The 19,063-nt window shown below is 36.0% G+C and overlaps 1 protein-coding gene across 1 annotated transcript in view; it reads right to left on the bottom strand.

The window, feature by feature from the left end:
- Positions 1 to 3,242: 3,242 nt before the first annotated feature.
- Positions 3,243 to 19,063, bottom strand: part of SPINK5 (serine peptidase inhibitor Kazal type 5) — a 106,460-nt gene continuing 90,639 nt past the window's right edge. The window contains exons 21-31 of the mRNA XM_007943647.1: positions 17,609 to 17,681; positions 16,283 to 16,410; positions 15,107 to 15,185; positions 12,124 to 12,251; positions 10,776 to 10,848; positions 10,029 to 10,118; positions 9,792 to 9,919; positions 8,829 to 8,925; positions 7,089 to 7,219; positions 4,218 to 4,308; positions 3,243 to 3,314 (exon numbers count right to left, since the gene is read on the bottom strand). Of these exons, the coding sequence (XP_007941838.1) occupies positions 3,243 to 3,314; positions 4,218 to 4,308; positions 7,089 to 7,219; positions 8,829 to 8,925; positions 9,792 to 9,919; positions 10,029 to 10,118; positions 10,776 to 10,848; positions 12,124 to 12,251; positions 15,107 to 15,185; positions 16,283 to 16,410; positions 17,609 to 17,681 (1,090 nt within the window). The remainder of the gene's footprint in view (positions 3,315 to 4,217; positions 4,309 to 7,088; positions 7,220 to 8,828; positions 8,926 to 9,791; positions 9,920 to 10,028; positions 10,119 to 10,775; positions 10,849 to 12,123; positions 12,252 to 15,106; positions 15,186 to 16,282; positions 16,411 to 17,608; positions 17,682 to 19,063) is intronic.

Genomic DNA, 19,063 nt, shown 5'->3' with positions numbered 1-19,063 from the left:
TTGAACCGCCAGCCTTCTGGTTAGCAGTCAAGTGCCTTAGCCACTATGCTACCAGAGCTCCCTTTTATTTTATATAATGTAGTTATTAGAAAATTTATAATTGCATATGTGGCTCTCATAATATTTGAGTTGGACAGTACTGCTGTAGACTTGCACACACTGGTGACTCTCATTTCCTTAGTCTTCCCCAGACTGTGGGTACAAGGCAGAGATATAAGAAATTATAAAAAAGGTAATATGATTGGATATGAGAAATTATTCATTTGAATCTTTGGATGGAATCTATGTAACTGAGAGACAGTTTTGCTATTCATAGGGAAATACAGAAGCTAGGTGGGGGAGCTGGTATGATAATGGGTTGTGGAAGTGAGGTTGATTTATAATTCATTTGGCTTTATACAGCTATTAGCTATCTGGGAGCTCAGGTCTCCCCATCTCTCTTCTAGACACTTCTTTCCAACATATGACAGCACTTTTCATCTGAACAATGTAGACCTTTTCTGTCTACTGGTAGACTTTCAAGACAAAAGTATCAAGTTTATCCAGCATCCATTAAAACAATTTTCCTGTTATGCAGGCCATGACAAAGAAATCCCAGAAACAGTGTTCTGCTGAGTTTACTTTTATTGAACAAGCAGTTGGACAGAAAATGTTGTGATCAGGAGGTTTCTGGAATGCAGATGGGATGCAGATGTGCCCTCCAATCACAGTCCAGGAGGTAAGAGATGGAAAAGACTGGAAATCAGTAAGTCCATTCCCCCAACAGCTTGGTGTTATTTTTTATTTTTTATTTTTTTTTGCTTTTTTTTCTATAGTAAATAAGATGAGCTTCAGAAGCATTTTTTATATATACAGACTGTGAAGGTAGGCAATTCAGAATTGGGGTATACATTTCCCCTCATGGCTTTCACCAATTCTCTCACCATTTGGCCTAGAAAAGAAGATGAGTAGGTTAGATGTTAGAAACTTAGGAACAATGAAGAGATATGAGCTGTGCAATTATACTTAGTATGTACTGGTTGTTGAATAGAAAGTATTGCTAAATAGCATTTCACTGTTGCAGTGGATACACAAATTAGTATGGCGTAACTCTGCCCTTGATTACTTGAGACTCTTTCAATAGCCAAGTCATTACATTAGTTCAGAGAGGAGGAAATTGAGTTTCAAGGAAGTTTCATTATTTGTCACAGTTTCATATTAAGTATTGATTTGAATGCAGTTCCTCTACTATTATATTTCTTCTATTATATATTTATACCATTAGAATATAATCACCTGTCTTATTTGCCTGACTCATTCACATATTCACATATTGTTGAAATCATTATTAAATATATATTTTTAAAAGTTGGGAAGAGGACCTCAAGAAGCGGATAGTCCTATGAGGAGAATGAACAGTTGTCTTCATTTTAAACTCATACACCTATTTTCTGTCCTCACATCAAAATTTTGGTGTTTCCTTTGGTGGGAAAGTGGCAAGCTATTCTCTTGCTGAATCCGTGACAATCTTTGTTATAAAAAATTTATTTGTCTTATAAAATAATATTGATATTTTCCTTATATGACAATTTGTTTCCTACATAGAAAATCTTCTTTCAGTTTATATAATACCTTCTTTAGAGTACCAAGTTTCCAGAAACTCTTGGAAACTAAAGGATAATGGAAGAGCAAAAGAAATAAACTCAGAAGATCTACATTGAACCCAAAACTTATACTACATAACTCTGGTAAACCACACAATTTCCTCCAAGCTTATTGTTTTTCCAATGAAGAAGACAATGATTCCTTCCTTGATCTCTACTCACACTACTATTGTGAACACACAATAAGAAAATGTGCATAAAACTCAAAAGAGCCACATGAATCTTAGTAGTTATTGTGTAATAGTGGTTGTATAATAGAAAGTACTGCTAAATATTAAGCAAAAGAATGAGTTCCAGGATTCTTAGCCTACTTTTCCAGGAAAATTGTGACTGCCTTTCCTTTTATTCCATTCTTGGAATTACAGACTCTTTTAGAATCTTCAACTTAGTAAAAAATTTCAGGCAACCGTTTCTAAACTTCAGGGTACTCAGTTAAGAAAAGTTATCAAAGCTAGGCTGTGGCATAACCCACCTGTATCACCTATACTCAAGAGGACATCACTGAATCATACAAAGGGAATTGAAATTTCACACATTGTTTCTATGCCCAGGTTATACCTTATTCTAATGATTTGTTACACAAGTAACAATCACAAATAATTCTTGTCATTAGTAGTGTCTGTTATGCAACTCTAGTTGAGGGAAAACACCCAAAAGTGATGATGAAGTCTCTTACAAAAATCTTCATGCTAAAACTTGGAAAGATTCCTCATTATTTGAATAACTACATCTTATTTGTATAAGACCTCTGATGATGTAGTGGTTAAGGTATTTTGACTGTTAACCAAAAGGTCAGTGATTTGAACCTATCAGCCATTCTGCAGGAGAAAGATGAGGCTGTCTGCTTCTGTGAAGCTTTACAACAATTGAAACCCTATCAGTCGTTTTCAGTCAGTTCTACTCTGTCCTAAAGGATCAATATAAGTTAGAATTGACTTGATGGCAGTGGGTTTGCTTTGGTATCTGTATGACTCTGTGGCAAGTTACTCATAAAGTCATTTTTTTGTCAAGATGCCTAACAGCAGGAGGATTACAGCAAGGTATAGTCCAAGGTGTGGGCTATAGAATTCTTCAGGCCATGGATCTTTTTTCCATGTTCTGAGATGTATGAAACTAGGTGTGTTTATGCTGGACAGTATAATCTGCCAATAAAATAGGGATCAAACCAGTGAGGTTCATAGTAAATAGCATAGCAGACACAATATGAGGTCTAGAACACAAGTGTAAACTCCTTCATTTTATGAATATATAAAGATCCAGAAAAAATAAATAATTTGTTAAACCTACCTAAGAAAAAAATGGAAGTCTTCTGATTTCATCCAGTATTCTGTTTACTTTACCCTAGCTTTCAGTTGCTAGTGTGAAACCAGAAACACCATAGCTAATAGCTTGTGTTTTCTCAATTCCTCTTATAAAGACTTTCTAACCACATCTTTGTTTATGGTCTAATCCAGTGCACTTAACTAAGATCACCAAATCTGGTAAAATGGCTCCAATTTCATTATTGCTAAATTTTCTTGTGGCCATGGAATGGAATAAAGACAGTTGTGAAAAAAAACAATTACACAATATTAAGGTATGTCAGTCCTGAAAAGAAACTTAGACATCCAGTTCACATTCTTCACTTTGGGAAACTGCTAGATCAATGAATGAGTAAAAGTGGTCAGTCACCTAATAATAAGTTCACTGTAGTCATACTATACTCTCTAAAATGATCTTTAAGACTTTTCACTAACAGTGAACACACTGCTCCAGATCTGTTTCTATAATTTCATACTTGGGTTTCTTCTGTTTCTGTAAGTTCATACTTTTGTCTCTTTGGGATAATAATAATAGTGACAATAAAGATGACATTAATCTGTCAGACACTCTGCTAAATGCTTAAAATGCAGTGCTTATTGAGTATTTAAAATAGATCAGTGAGGTCTTTAGTGATAAGAATATTTAAGTGACTTACCAAAGATCTCATATCTGAACAACATCAAAAATTAGATTTTTGAACCCAGATATATTTGATCATGTACATACACACGAAAAAAGTAATTTTATTTTATTTGAAAATTTCAATTTTTTTTCTACATTACTGTTTAAGGAAGAAATTCCTCAGATACACAACCAAGAACAATGTCAAACTAATTAATGTGTGTTAAAACATCCATTAGATATTTCAATGCAATAAGCAAACTTCCCATGTTGAAAGAGTTTACCAACTCTTGTCACTTACTATCTGACCTCTCTTTATCTCTGTCTTATCCTTTTATTGTAGATCATAGATACTGAAATCTACCCTGCAAGAGTATTAGAGATATTGTAAAATATCCATTTATGAGCTCAGTAAATGAGAAACACTTTTTTAAATGTTAGTGGCTATGTTGGTATTCCCACATATTTCACCAATTACTCAATTATATTCAACACGAAACTATGACCAGTTCTGGAATCACTGACCTGTATCACTTTCCTGACCAGAAAAAATATTTGTTACCCAGTGTAATGTAACAGCAGCAGGATTATGTTATATTCTAACTTTATGTTGTATTCTAACATAATAATGATGGACTTCAATGTACTTACAGGTGTCGGCATGCTGAGAGGTGTTGATTCTGGTGTGTTGCTCTCCTCACACCTCCCTATACTACGTATGTGTATATTAGTTTGCTGTATCCTAAAACAGAGCAGAGCAATCATTAAAAATGAGAATGCATACACTTGGAAAACACTAAGCAGCAGTGTGGGTAGATTTTGGGTGACAGACAAGAACCGAAATTAGGAGTAGAGCCTAGATCTGCATGGAGCCATTGTTGAAGAGGCATTATGCAGGTTTAGACTCTTTTGATTTAACTGCAGGTCAGATCTGACTCCATGGCAGTGAGTTTGGTTTTTTTGGTTGTTTCCTAGCCCCAGAGATGTTGTGTCACATTTTATTCACTTGCATTCTTATAGAATTATTTTATGCTAGAAATAAATTTAAGGATAATCAAGTCCAAAAGCCATTGTTTTGTAGATGAGGAAATGGAGTCTCAGAGAGAAGTTTCACTTTATTAACTATAATGTGCCTTGAGGAATATAAAAGATAACAAGAGACAATCTTACAATCTGAATCTTAAAATTCGAAAGGATATTGGAGGGTATGAATGTTAATGCTTCTATCTTAAAAAAATATATATTAAGAATCTAGCCTCTTTTTACTTGTTTTCCTCTGGTGACAGGGAAGTCATCATCTAGCAAGGCAACCCATTTTATCTCTGGACATTGCTCAAGTTGTAATTGTTTTCCCATAACTTCCTCTTTAAGACCACACAAACTAATCTATCCCTTCTTACCTAGGATAGCCTAAATATCCTCTTCTCCATATTATTTACTCGCAGTTCCATTAGTCAAACAACTATTCTGAGGCATTCTTTATTAATATTTTGATAATTTCAGTTTTAGGAGCTTTGATAGTGTAGTGCCTAAGGCACTTGACTGCTAACCAGAAGGTTGCTGGTTCAAACCTGCCAGCCACTCCTTGGAAGGAAAGTTGGGCAATCTACTTCTGTAGTGATACTGCCTTGGCAACCCAAGGAGGGGTCGCTATGAGTTGGGTATGATGCGAGGGCACATAACAACAATTTGAGTTTTGTAATCTAAAATTCCTTTGAGTAGAAAATCACGTGTTATGGATTTATATAGTGGAAAGCTTAAAAATAGATAATTTAGGCCCCACATTTACAAAAAAGAAAAGTGGAAGGTTATTTGAGCTGAAGATAAGACATATATAGTGATTGAATTCCTGTGAGGCTTTACTTATTCCTTAAACAAAGATGTATTAATTTTTCAAACTCTATAAGATCCATGGATGGATTTCAATTATTTCATGAACCCACAAATATTATGCATGTAAATTGTTAGTGTTACTTTTTTTTTTTTTTATGACTTTTCTGGAAAGAGGTAGTTTACTTTATACTTTCAGAAGAAACTTTGGTTCCCAAATACTTGGAACTACTGACTTGGATATAACTAGTATAGGGAGGAAACAACAAAAGTGTATTTAGACCCAGATTAACAAGGTTAAAATTCGAATTGATATACACCCTAGCTTTGAACAAATTTCTTGGACTGTGTGAGCATCAGGTATCATATGCACAAAGAAGATGGTATTTATTCTATAGTAGATTATAAAGCTTTAGTGGAAGAGTGAATATATCATACCTATGGGAGGCTCTGGCAGCATAGTGCCTAAGGCACTTGACTGCTGACCAGAAGGCTGGTGGTTCAAACCCACCAATCACTTCCCGGAAGGAAGGTTGGGCAATCTACTTCTGTAGTGATACCACCTGAGAATCCCAAGGAGGGGTCGCTATGAGTCAGATCCAACTCCACGGCAGTGGTTGCATTTTTTGTTTTACCATACCTACATATATGAGAATGTATAAAGCACTCATATTTATATTTTAGTCCTTTAAGTATATAAAAGCTTAATTATAAAGGAAATAAATGTGTATTCAAATATTTTTGCAGGATTTCAGAGCAGGATATCAGAGTATCCTATCTACTCCATTTACTGTTTCCCAAGAAGTCCAGGTCTTCAATGTAACTTGAGGTGGGGTGGGGTGGAAAAGTCAAGATTTGCCACCATCTCATTTAAAGCTGGACAGACAGGGGGTAGAAGGAGTGAGGCATGTGTGCAGAGGTGAAAAAAAAAATTTCCAAATTATGATATCATTTGAGCAGAAAAACAAAAACAAAGCTACCACCAAAAATGAAAGTGTTAAAATGAATCTTTCTTACTTAACCTAAGGTAAAAATAGAATACTTTTCATATCTAGCAATCTTTCTTAATACCTCAGTGAAGTCAGCTGGTTGAGAGAACTGTGTCTGCTTTACAGATGAAGAAACTGAGGTTCACAATGATGAACTAATATGTACACTGTTGCACAGATAGTAATAAATCTGAGCACAGGCACCAGACTGACCATTTGTTCCAGTTTGCTTTGTCTTTGGAATGATACTACTTTCTCTTCCAAGCAAAAGTCTTCAAGAGTGTGCAATCAGTGGCTACTACATAGTCCTAGGGCACACTAGTTTTTATAGGCTATGCTGACCATACATAGAACTGGTTCTCAACTTTTTTTTTTTTTTTCTCTGCTACAAACAGGACAGATGAAGTTCACAGTCCTTTGAATGTATACAGGCTTATGAAGAAGTTATGTAATTTGTTGTAGCCCTACCATTCTTTTCTTTCTAATCCACTCAGTGAAGCATAAAACAATGTAGGCTAGCAACTTATTAAAGGGATGACCCTAATCCTTCTCTATTTTATGTATAAGCAAGTTCATTGATAAATTTGGAACTCTTAACTGCTGTGATTAATAAATTACTTGTGACACACATCAAGTTGATATCAGGGTACTGCTGTGGGGTAAAACTATGGACAAGATATGCTGGTGTGAATTGTGTACTTACAGGTTTTCATGACAGAGCATGCAGGGATTGTTGTATGTCTGACCATCATCACCACAGACAGGCTCTAAATTCTTTGGGCAGAGGTAACCAATCCTGGGCAATACTCGGTAGTGTTGGCACATATTTGAATCCTGAATAAGCAAAAAATAATGAAGACTTATTTCCACATTCATACTTCCAACTTGTATCTCAGAAGAAATACAGCCAGAATGCTTCTTAGAACCAAGAATGGCCAGACTTTGTTTCATGTACTTCGGTCATTTTGTTAGAATAGACCAGTCCTTGGAGAAAGACAACATGCTTGGTAAAGTAGAGGGGAAAAGGGGAAGACTCTCAATGAAATAGATTGACAAACTGGCTGCAATGATGGGCTCAAGCATAGCAAATATTGTAAGGATGCTGTAGGACCAGACGGTGTTTCATTCTGTTGTGTATAGGGTTGCTATGAGTTGGAACCAACTCGAAGGTACCTAACAACAATGAGTCCTGGGCAGTACTTGGTACTGCTTGAACATATCAGAACACTGAGCAAGCGGAAAATAAAGCAGACTTATTCAATAGCACTCAAGGCAAGGAATTGATTTCAGAAAAACTGTTTATTTCCACAGTCACATTTGAATAAATGTTCATAGAACCACTACTCCCAATTGCTAAAAGTTGGAAACAACTTCAATGTTGATCAATTAATGCATAGATTTGCAAATTGTGGTATGTACATACAACAGACTATTCAGCTTTAAAAAGAAATGAAATACTGATACATGGTATCACATGAATGACTGTCAAAAACACTATACTAAGTGAAAACAACCAGTCACACAGGGTCACATATTATATAGCTCCATTTATACGAAATATCTAAAACCAAACCAAACCCTTTGCTGCCAAGTCAATTCCAACTCTCATAGACCCTACAGGACAGAGCAGAACTTCCCCATAGGATTTACAGCTCTAGTGGTACAGTAGTTAAGGCATTTTGCTGCTAAACAAAAGGTCAGTGGTTCAAACCCACCAGCCACTCCAAGGAAGAAAGATGGGGCAATCTGCCTACATAAAGATTTATAGTCTTGGAAATTCAATTGGGGTCACTATGAGTCATAATCAACTCAATGGCAGTGAGTTGTTATTATTTTTTATTTTTTTCAATCTCTGTGGAAGCATCATTCTCCCACGGAGCAGGTAGTGGGTTCAAACCGATGACCTTTTGATTAGCAGCCTGGCCTTTAATCATCGCACCACCAATACACTTCATGAAATATCCAGTAGAATAAATCCAATACAAATGAAATGTAGATTGGTGGTTGTCAGTGGTTGGGCTAGGAAGTAATGGGGAGTAAGTAAATTCTTTATGGATATGATGCTTCAGAACTAGAGGTAATGGTTGCACAACATTGTGAATGTACTAAATGACACTGTATTGTTCACTTTAAAATGGCTAATTGAATTGAATTGAATTTCATCTCAATACAAATTTTAAAAATACATAAAGAAAAATTGATAGGAAAAAATAGGCAAATTCACAAACATAATTGGAAATTTTAACATAGCTTTTTCAGTAGTTGATAGAATAGGCTAAAAATATCAAGATATAGAATAGCTGAACAACAATATTAACCAATTTGGCTTATAATAGAAATAAAAATCTACAGAAAATACTTTCCTCTCTCTCTCTCTCTCTCTCTCTCTCTCTCTCTCTCTCTGTTTTTTTGTTTTGTTGTTTCTTTTAAATGTCATTCTTACCAGAGAATTGGGGGAATTTAGGCTGTCTTCTTCTTCAGAAGCTCTAATGTGAGTTGGCTTTTCCAAAATTCTTGCCTTTTCCAAAGCTTCTTTTTGACTAAAGAAGGAAACAAAAAATAATCTTAAATGATATTCACAAGAATAATCTACTTATGCCTGTAGAAAGATAAGTGATATCAATAAAACATAATAGGACCATAAAACATTCCATCAGAATGACCAGAGCCATCCATATATTAAGAAAAATACATAATTGGGAGTTTATTTAGAAATCTCATCATTTAATCACGTTAGACTTAACATCCTAAACTCCCTAAGCTTTGGTTTTTCTAGAACCTGAAGAGAATAATATGAATTCTTTCTTCAGAGAACATATTACAAAACCTAGGTAATTGTGTTTATGACAAACATCATCACCACCACCACCACTGCCGCCATCATCATCTTCATCATTAATCATTATCTATCATGTCCATTTGTCCTCAGATCTGGTGCTTGTCAAAATAGCCTGAGGTCTCTCTAAAAAAATAGATTCATTAGCCCTGGAGATTCTGATTTAATGTGTTTTGGAGTATAAACACACACACACACACACACACATGCACGCGCATGCGCACACACACACATATATATTTTTTTGTTGAGTCTTATGACCAGTATAGTTGCAGAACAGAAATTGGGATAAATTTTTATCACTGTAATACTAAAAGTTAAAGGGTCTTTGTTGTTGTTTTAAGTGACACAACTAGTAAGTATCATATTGAGAATTTATAGTCATATTTCCTGTCTCCAAGTTCAGGTGCTCTTTACGCTATATCAGGGTTCTCAACATAAAGACCTTGAATCTAAAGACATATTTCAAAGTCCCTGTGGATTCATGAGTCCACATATTTTTAAAATCAGAAGTTCCTAGAAATGCAGACTCTTGGCTATCTGAAGGGGGAGAAGAAACCTTTTACTCACAAGAGAGCTCTGCACATGAAGCACTTGTTTTTGTAGAATTTTCCATCAGCATCACGCACGGGGTCATTCTCTCTAGTGCAGATGAGCTGCTCATTCCTAACATACTCCCGAAAGTTACCGCACTCATCCTAAAAAATGGGAAAAGGGAAGTTAACATGGCTTTTGCCCTTCTTGACTTGCAGATTTTCTCAAACTTGGTTGTAAGCAGTCATTTCTTGGCCTAGAACTCAGACTCACTGCACTTCTCCTGGCAAGGGAGGCCAAGGGACGCCCAGACTGTCTAAGCTTTCCATTTTCTGCTTCATTCGGAACCTCGGCACACTGGTCCTGGAAATGTAGGGGAAACATAAAAGGGTACTTGATAGACCTTCTTGTTTCCCTCTCCCCTTCTTTCCATCCTTCCTTTTCCCCATTTCCCACTGGAGATGTGCTCTTGACCACAAAAAGGACAATCTCACAGAAATCTGACTCTGCAACTGCAATTATCACTATTAACAGATTGAATGAAGATTTCAATCAAAAGCAAAGAGAAAAGTCAGCATCATGGTTGCACACTACTGATTCAATGATTCTGGAGAAAACAGAAAAAAGATAGCAAGGAAAGAAGCTAAAGGGAAGGCTTCAGATTAATTGATACTGCGTGAGTTAATAAAATCAACATCTACTAGTAATCCAAAGCCTCATTTCACACTTAAAATCTCAAAAGTATGCAGGCAACGGAACGGTGAAGAATTTCACTGAACATCTTTTAATCTACATTATTTTATTTATTTATTTTTTCAAAGAGGAGAGTCTGAAGTAATAATTTACACACTCTTGGAGAATCTCTACAAAATCAATAAAAGTATCAGACTCCAACACCAGAAAAAAAAAAAAAATTTTCTTTGAAGTAAAAGGTTAGCACTTTTATTATTCAAAAAGTAGAGAATGCAAGATTCTCAGGTAAAAAGGAAAAGAGTTATTTTAATATCTTTCAAGAAATACCTTTGAGTCATTTGAGGGTTTAGCATTTGATTTTTCTTCATCATTCTTTTTTCTTTCATTAGCCTCTCGCTCACTGCAGAATGAAGAAGAGTAGGGGAATTTTTCTTTTTTTTCAATTGTATTTTATTAATTTTTAATTGTATTAACCAAGCATTTGTCCAATATTAACATTAGGAATCCAACATTATTTTCTCAAAAATCCAAAAAATATATTTTCCTCAATCAATTCTGATTGTTGAAAATTTCATGTATGTAATAATAGTGCCTAAGGCATTCAACTGATGACCAGAAGGCTCGTGGTTCACATCCACCAGCCACCCCTTGGGAGGAAGATTGGGCAATCTACTTCTGTAGAGATACCACCTCGGAAACCCAAGGCAGGGTCACTATGAGTTGAATCAACTTGAAGGCAGTGAGTTTGTTTCTTTGTTTCTTAATAATGCTATCAACTTTTATAAACTCAGTTAATCAGCAATGATCCAGAATCATATAATCCTAAAGCCTATTTTTTCCTGAATTGAATACATTAATAGCTGTCATGTAGAAACTTGCCTTAGTTTTCATTTAGTTATTAAATTAGTTTGATTGTTCCTTATATAGTTATAATGTTTTGAAATTCATAAACACTTTTACAAATATTACCTCCTTGAATCTCCACAAAAATTGTATGTTGTTGCTTTTATTTTATACCTATCTATAATGTCCATAGCCAGTCTGTCATTTTGTCATAATGTAGCGACTTGTATGTAGCTATGATACTGGAAATTATGCCAACAATATTTCAAACAGCAGCAGAGTCACCCATGATGGACAGATTTCAACAGAACTGCCAGGCTAAGACAGAGTAGGAAGAAAGACATGGCAATATATTTCCAAAATGAAAATCTTATGGCTCGGAAGAGAATATTGTCTAACTGGATTAAAAAATGACAACAATCATGAAGATGACATAGGACCAGGTAATATTTCATTCTGTTGTACATGGGTTTGCCATGAGTTGGAGGCAACTCAACAGCAGCTAACAGCGACCACATATATAATGTAGGTATTGTATATGGGAACTGAAGCTCTGCAAAATGAGCTGAGTTTTACTCAGGTATGTCAATGATTTCACAACTATACAATAGCTGTCTTTCCTACCTCAGTGGCTCCAAGTGCCTCTCATCATCAAAACTAAAGTTTCTTGTGAAAGTGCTTTGGAAACACTTACTGTCCTTGCAAAAGTGAGGATCTTTTACTATATTTTTAATGTGTGATATCAAAAGTCTTAGGTTTTAAAGTAATTTAAAGTTATTTTCTGACAAATGGGCACATTACATCAAATTGGTCAAAAAAACTCTTCACGTACAAGATGCTCTGACACATAGCACATTTGTTGACATGCGTCTTGCCGTACGGTCCTCGAACAGGGTCATTTTCTCTGGTGCAGATAAGTTTTCCCCCTCTCAGCAGGTTGCGGAATTCTTGACACAGATCCTGGCAATATAAGCAAAAAAGAAGTTATTACCATAGTTTGATTTTTAAAACTTAAAAACACAATTGATTGGTTAGATATGAGCTTGTAGCATTTGAAGGGGGAAAAAAAACTAGAGTGAATAAAAGTTCAGTGATGAACTGTGTTTTAAAGACAGTAGTTGGAATAGATTTAATGGCAATGGTTTTTGGTTTTCACTTAACCTCTTACTCCAAACCAAAAAACCAAACTCACTGCTGTTGAGTCAGATCCGACTCATAGCAACCCTGCCTTGGGTTTCCAAGGCAGTAAACACTACGGAAGTAGATTCTTCCATCTTCCTTCTGAGAAGTGGCTGGTGGGTTTGAACTGCCATCCTTCTGGTTAGCAGTCCAATGCCTTAGGCACTGAGCCACCAGATCTCCCTCAACCTCTTACTAAGATGTTTGAATTCTGTCCATAGCCTCCTTTTCAATGACTGTGTTGTGCCGGTGGAATTTCACAACCACTTAAGACAACCCATTCTATTTTTAGACAGTTTTATATTAAGCTGAGTCCCAAACCTCTCTCCTTGGAACTAAATTTATTACTCTACACATACAGGGTCAAATTCAAAAACTCTGGAATGAGTTAGAAAACTGCCAGCCTTCTAGTTAGCGGTCAAATGCCTTAGGCACTATGACATCAGAGCTCTCTTGTAACATTATAGAGCTGACTTTTTTGTTCACTAAAGAACAGAGATCTTAAAAAGAAGCCAATGGAACTGAGCACTGAGCTCACAGGATCTGATCTCTACTGAAAGCATTGGAGATCTGTAGACATCTGTCTTCAGCTTTTTTTTTTTTTTTTCTTAAGCCCAAATATAAATATGGAAATACAGTCTTAGAATATATTTCAGTAATCTTGATTATAGTTATCCATAAATTGTGAGCAATCCTAGATCTACTTTTATCTATGGTATTTTAAAATTACTTTAGAATTGAATACCTGGCCAAGGTATTGAATTTCTCATAAGCATCATTTTCAGATGTTTTCAGAATTACTTTCTTTTCTAGGTGCCCACAATACCACTTAAATATATGAATATGATATAGCATACTTCTGCCTGTATTGTAATATTTGGTTTAAGTGCTCAGTTTCTGGCTCTCTTATTCATAATTTGTGAATAGTCAATGTCTGAGTTTTTCTAACTGCAAAATTGGAACAATACCACTCACTGCATAGATTATAGTGAATATTAACTTTGATAATGCATGTGCTTATTAAAGCTTATTTTAATTCATATGGGTAGATATGACCTTACTTCTCTTTTTGCTAAAGAAAGAACACATTTTTAAAATGTGCTTATGTTGTTGTTGTTATTAAGTGCCATTGAGTCGGACCCAACTCATAAAGACCCCTCCTTGGGTTTCCAAGGTGGTATCACTACAGAAGTAGATTGCCCAACTTTCCTTCTGAGGAGTGGCTGGTGGGTTTGAACCTCCAGCCTTCTGGTTAGCAGTCAAGTGCCTTAGGCACTAAGCTATCAGAGCTCCCAAAATGTGTTTATAAAATGTGTTTAGAGAGTATACTTTCCTATTTAAAGTTTCGAAAATTAGATATTTTGAAACTAAAAATTGACCAAGAGTTTTAATGAAGTGCATGACCAGTAGAAATATTTTTAATAATAGAATAATATCCTTTCTCAAAGCTATTCCTTTACCAAAATGCACATTAGAAATTTCCAAGATATATTTTTAAAATAATATTAACCATTAATGTTTCATTATGTTGAATCAGTATAGGCCTAAAGAAAAATTGCCTGCCAGAAAAGAAAACTTTCCAGAGGAAATTCACAATTTTGCTCTATTAATTGGAGTCCATAGTTGGGTTAGAAGACATTATATTGTGTAATATTCTTAGTGAAGCTCTGAATATTATTTACAAAGCCCAAAACTGAACACTCAATGTCAGTGAATTGCCGGGTCAAGTTTTTATTATCTTGAATTCCAATGATACTTGCTTTATTTTTGTTATTTTTGGCATCTCTTTGCTTTATGATTTTTGTTTTAAAATGTCAGAAAGGAAATCACTGGATAAAACAATTTGAAAATTGTTACTGATGCTATGAATGTTTGGTAATGGCGTAAGAGTTGATCTTCTTGTTGTTTGGTGCTGTCGAGTTGGCTCCAAATCATAGTAACCCCATGTACAACAGAACAAAGCACTGCCCTGCCTGTCCTGTGCCAGCCTCACAATCCTTGCTATACCTGAGCCCATCATTGCAGTCATTGTGCCAATCCATCTTGTTAAGGGTCTTCCCCTTTTTCGTTGACCCTCCACTTTACTAAGCATATAGCCTTTTCCAGGGAATGGTCCCTTTCTGACAACATGACCAAAGTAGATAAGACAAAGACTGGGCATTCCTGCTTTGAAGAAACATTCCAGCTACACTTCTTCTGGGACAGATTTGTTAGATCTTCTGCAAGTCCATGGTACTTTCAGTATTCTTCACCACCCCCACCACAACCCAGAAGCATCAGTTCTTCTCTTAGGGCATCAAATAGCATGCTATTTGATTTGTGATATCTGGCCAAGTCTTTCTTGTTTACCATTATATCCTAGGACTGGAGCAGAGCTATTGTTGTCATTTTTTTGTGCTGTTGAGTTGGACCTGACTCACAGCAACCCCTCTTTGGGTTTCCGAGGCAGTACCACTACAGAAGTAGATTGCCCCATCTTCCTTCTGAGGAGTGGCTGGTGGGTTTGAACTGCCAGCCTTCTGGTTAGCAGTCAAGTGCCTTAGGCACTATGCTACCAGAGTGCCAATATTCATTGAAGGACAAACCACACAACTAAACCAATAAATTCAGGTATTAAGATTTTTAGTATACATTACCTCATTTTCATTGCTCTTTTCACCAGTTTTTCTCATGTTTTCCTCTTCTTTCTTCTTTTTCTCAGCTGCTTCCCTTTCCCTGGAAGAAACGATAGAAAGAACATTTTTAACCAAAGTAAACAAACAGCTTGTTAACTACTACAATATCTGCTTAAAAAAATATATACTCCTCAAACAGATGAGTGATAATTAGTGTATTTTAAGATATCCAATATAAAACCCATTAAAGTTTGAGGTTTAAAGATTACTTAGGGCAATTGCTTCAGAGGTTTATCCAGTCTTCATGGCTCCAAAAGTCTGGATTCCAATAGAATGGGATATTCTGTTCTGTATTTTCCCTCTTTTTGATCAAGATTTTTCTACAGAATATTTGATCAAAATGTTCAGTAACGGTACCTTGGCACCATTCTGCTCTGGTATTGTGTCAAAGGAGGCAGTTATTCATGGAGGCGATTAGCTACACATTCTATTTCTTTTTCCTATTCCTGACTCTCTTTCTTCCTCTGTTGCTCCAAGCAAATAGAGACTAATAGTTGTACTTTGGATGGCTTTTAAGTCCCTAGGCACTACACAAAAAGCTAGGAGGTAAAATAGAAGCACAAACATGTTCTGGTTAACAGCCAAATGCCTTATGCACTGCACCACTTAAAAAAAAATACAACTCACTACCATCAAGCTGATTCCAACTCATAGCCACCCCCTTTGGGTTTCCAAGGCAGTAAATCTTTACAGAAGTAGATTGTCCCATCTTCCATCCTCAGAGTGGCTGGCAGGTTTAAACCATCAACCTTCTGGTTAGCAGTCAAATGACTTACACATTGTGCTACCAGAATTCCTTAATTAACTGGGATGTACCATGAAATCATAAAAAAAAAAGTCTGCCTGAGAATTATGCTCTTTTGAGATCTATCTCTATGGGATTAAATTGGCAACAACAACTCCCGGGATTAGACAGGAAACTTTGGGGGCACTGGGTTTATGTTAATGGAGGAGGAACTTGGAAAAGGAGGGTAAGAATGGTTGTGCAACTCAAAGATTGTAGTCAATGTGACTGAATTAGACATGTAGAAATTGTCATATCAATGTATGCTATGCTGTGTATATTTTCAACAAAATAAAGCAACAAAAATAAAATAAAATAATTAAAAAAAAAAAACTCCATTAAGAAATACTTACAGTTTTTCTTTACACATAGCACACTTATTGCCATGTGTCTTGCCATCTGGACCCCGGACAGGGTCACTCTCCCGAGTACAGATTAGTTTTCCATTTTTCATTTGACCTCTAAACTCATCACATATATCCTGAAAATAAGGGAATAATATATTGGAAATGTTATTTTCACATAGTATTTTATTGAATTTGGGAATTAGAAAAATTAGCTATCACTTGAGTTTGCTATAGGCAGAAGAACGGCCCCCTAAGGATGTCCACCTTCCATCCCTGAACCTGTAATTTGTTACCTTAATTGCAAAGAAACATTAAAGTTGAAGATGAAATTAAGTTTGCTAATCAATTGACCTTGAGATGTGATTATCCTGGACTATATGGGCCCAATGTAAACATGAGGCTCCATAAGCAAAAGAGGGAGGCAGAAAAGCTAGTGTCAGAGTGATATAGAATGAGAAATACTTGATTGATCATTGCTGGCTTTGAAGATGGAAGGGGCCATGGGCAAAGGAATGTGCACAAATTCTAGAAGATAGAAGAGGCATGAAAATGTATTCTCTCCTAGAGTCTCCATAAGGAAATGAAGCCCTGCTGACACCTTGATTTTAGCTCATTGAGACTCATGTAGGACTTCTGAACTCCAGATATGTAAGATAATAAATGTGTACAGTTTTAAGCCACTGTATTTGCAGCAATTTGTTATAGCAGCTATAGGAAACTAATATACTAGCTGAATATCATCTCTACAATGTACCAAATGAGGTTGAAAAGCATTATTTATCAAGTTGAGTTGTTGTTGTTGTTATTTGCCATCGAGTCACCCCGACTCATAGCGACCCCTCCTTGGGTTTCCCGAGGCAGTGTCACTACGGAAGTAGGAATGCCCAACCTTAGTTGAGAGAATTAAGTAAACTACTATATAAAAAAGTTAATTGTGGATGTTAGAATGGATTATGTTCATTTGCCATTAGATTTCTAACCTGAAGAAGCTACTAAAACTCATTGCCATCAATTCAATTCCTATTCATTGTGACCCTATATGTGCCAGAGAAGAATTGCTCCATAGTTTTCAATGGCTATAATCTGACAGAAGTAGATTGCCAGGCCTTTCTTCTATGGCATTGCTGGATGGATTTGAACTGCCCACCTCTTGGTTCATAGCCAAACATGAACTGTCCATGCCATCCAGTGATATTCATATTAACCATGTTTTTTCACCATCTAAGGGCAAGGTCTTAATTGGTCACATCGACACTTTCTTTCCATATCTTTGATGGCCAAGCATTGACTTATAGAAATGCCATTAATGGCAAAACCTACTAAATATCTAACCTTTCCTGATGCTGAACCAGTCTCACTTGATCTGAAGCCGGAATTCTTATTTTTTTCATCTTCTTCTCTTTGACTGGAAAAGAAAAGAATAAACAGTTAACTTGCTACTACATATTCTTGATTGAAAGGGGTCTTCAAATTTATGTACCCTAAACCATCTCCTTCATAAAGAGTCTGTCTGCCTCTCAGAGATACATAGTCAGTTCGGTTATTGAGACCCAAATGCAAGAAACTCCCTCATTACAATGTAGACATTGTAGGTAGATCAACTCCAGTAATTAAAGTTTCCTCTATTTGTGCCCAAATTTATCTCCATATAGCTCCCGTCCTTTGGTCTCATTTCTCATTCTGAGGACAACACAACCTACTAAATCCATGACCTCCTCAGTTATCAGTCCTTCAGACATTTAAAGGCCACTCTCCAAGTACAGCTTCCTTAGTTCCTTCACCTTTACATCATAACTCATAGATGTTAATCCTCCATCCCACTCCCCATTCTGGTTCCTTCATTAATGAGTTCAACACGTTATAACATTTTCTTTCTTTTTCATAAATTAGTCAGCTGATTTTAGCTTATTCTTATTCTTTTAACTTATTATGATTTGAGTGAAATTTTCTAAAGTATGTTCATTTTCATTCAGCAGTTCATACATATTTTATTTTGTGTATATTTCCTGCATTGTAATAGCTCTCTCCTCTCACTTCCTCCCTGTGGTTACCCTTTCCCTGTGTCCCTCTTGCCTATGCATTCCTGACTCCCTGCATTTCTCCCTCTGCAAATGTTGTCCTTCTGATCTCACATGGTTGATTTTTCTAAGGAGTTCATTATCCTATGGTAATTGTTCAGCTTGTAGGCTTGTCTATTGTTTGGCTGAGAGTTAAACCTTGGAAGTGAGTTTAATTCCAAGGCTGAAGGGTGATTCAGGGCCATAGTCTCAGGTTCAACCAGTCTCTATCCAACCAGTAAACCTGGTCTTTTTTGTAACATTTTTTTCTACAAGTGTAGAACTGAAAACAGAAAGTAAACAAGTAATCTAAAAGGGACTTTAAGACCATGCTTTTTATCTGTTATCTTTTCCATAAAATATTTATGCCAGTGGTTTCTAAATTTTAATGTGCATTAAAAATCATCTGAGATTTGTTAAAAATTCAGATTCATTGACTATTCCAACAGTTTGACACACAAGGTCTGGGTTAGATGTCAGTAACCTGATAGTTAATAAGCAAGTCAGATGATTCTGATGCAATTGTTCCAAGATCTAAACAATGCAAAATTTTAATATATCTCTCTCTCTCAACATTTCACTTGGTTTTGCACACAAAACACAGACATGCATATGTATGTATATAAGTATATGTAACCATATATATATATGTTGTTGTCATGTGCTGTCGAGTCAGACCCGACTCATAGCAACCCCTCCTTGGGTTTCCAAGGCAGTATCACCAAGGAAG

The sequence above is a fragment of the Orycteropus afer genome, unplaced genomic scaffold (assembly GCF_000298275.1).
Source record: "Orycteropus afer afer isolate SDZICR_OR568_19922 unplaced genomic scaffold, OryAfe1.0 scaffold00110, whole genome shotgun sequence".
In the NCBI taxonomy this organism is placed as follows: Eukaryota; Metazoa; Chordata; class Mammalia; order Tubulidentata; family Orycteropodidae; genus Orycteropus; species Orycteropus afer.
The sequence above is the reverse complement of the archived record's forward strand: the minus strand, read 5'-3'. Positions and strand labels throughout refer to the sequence as shown.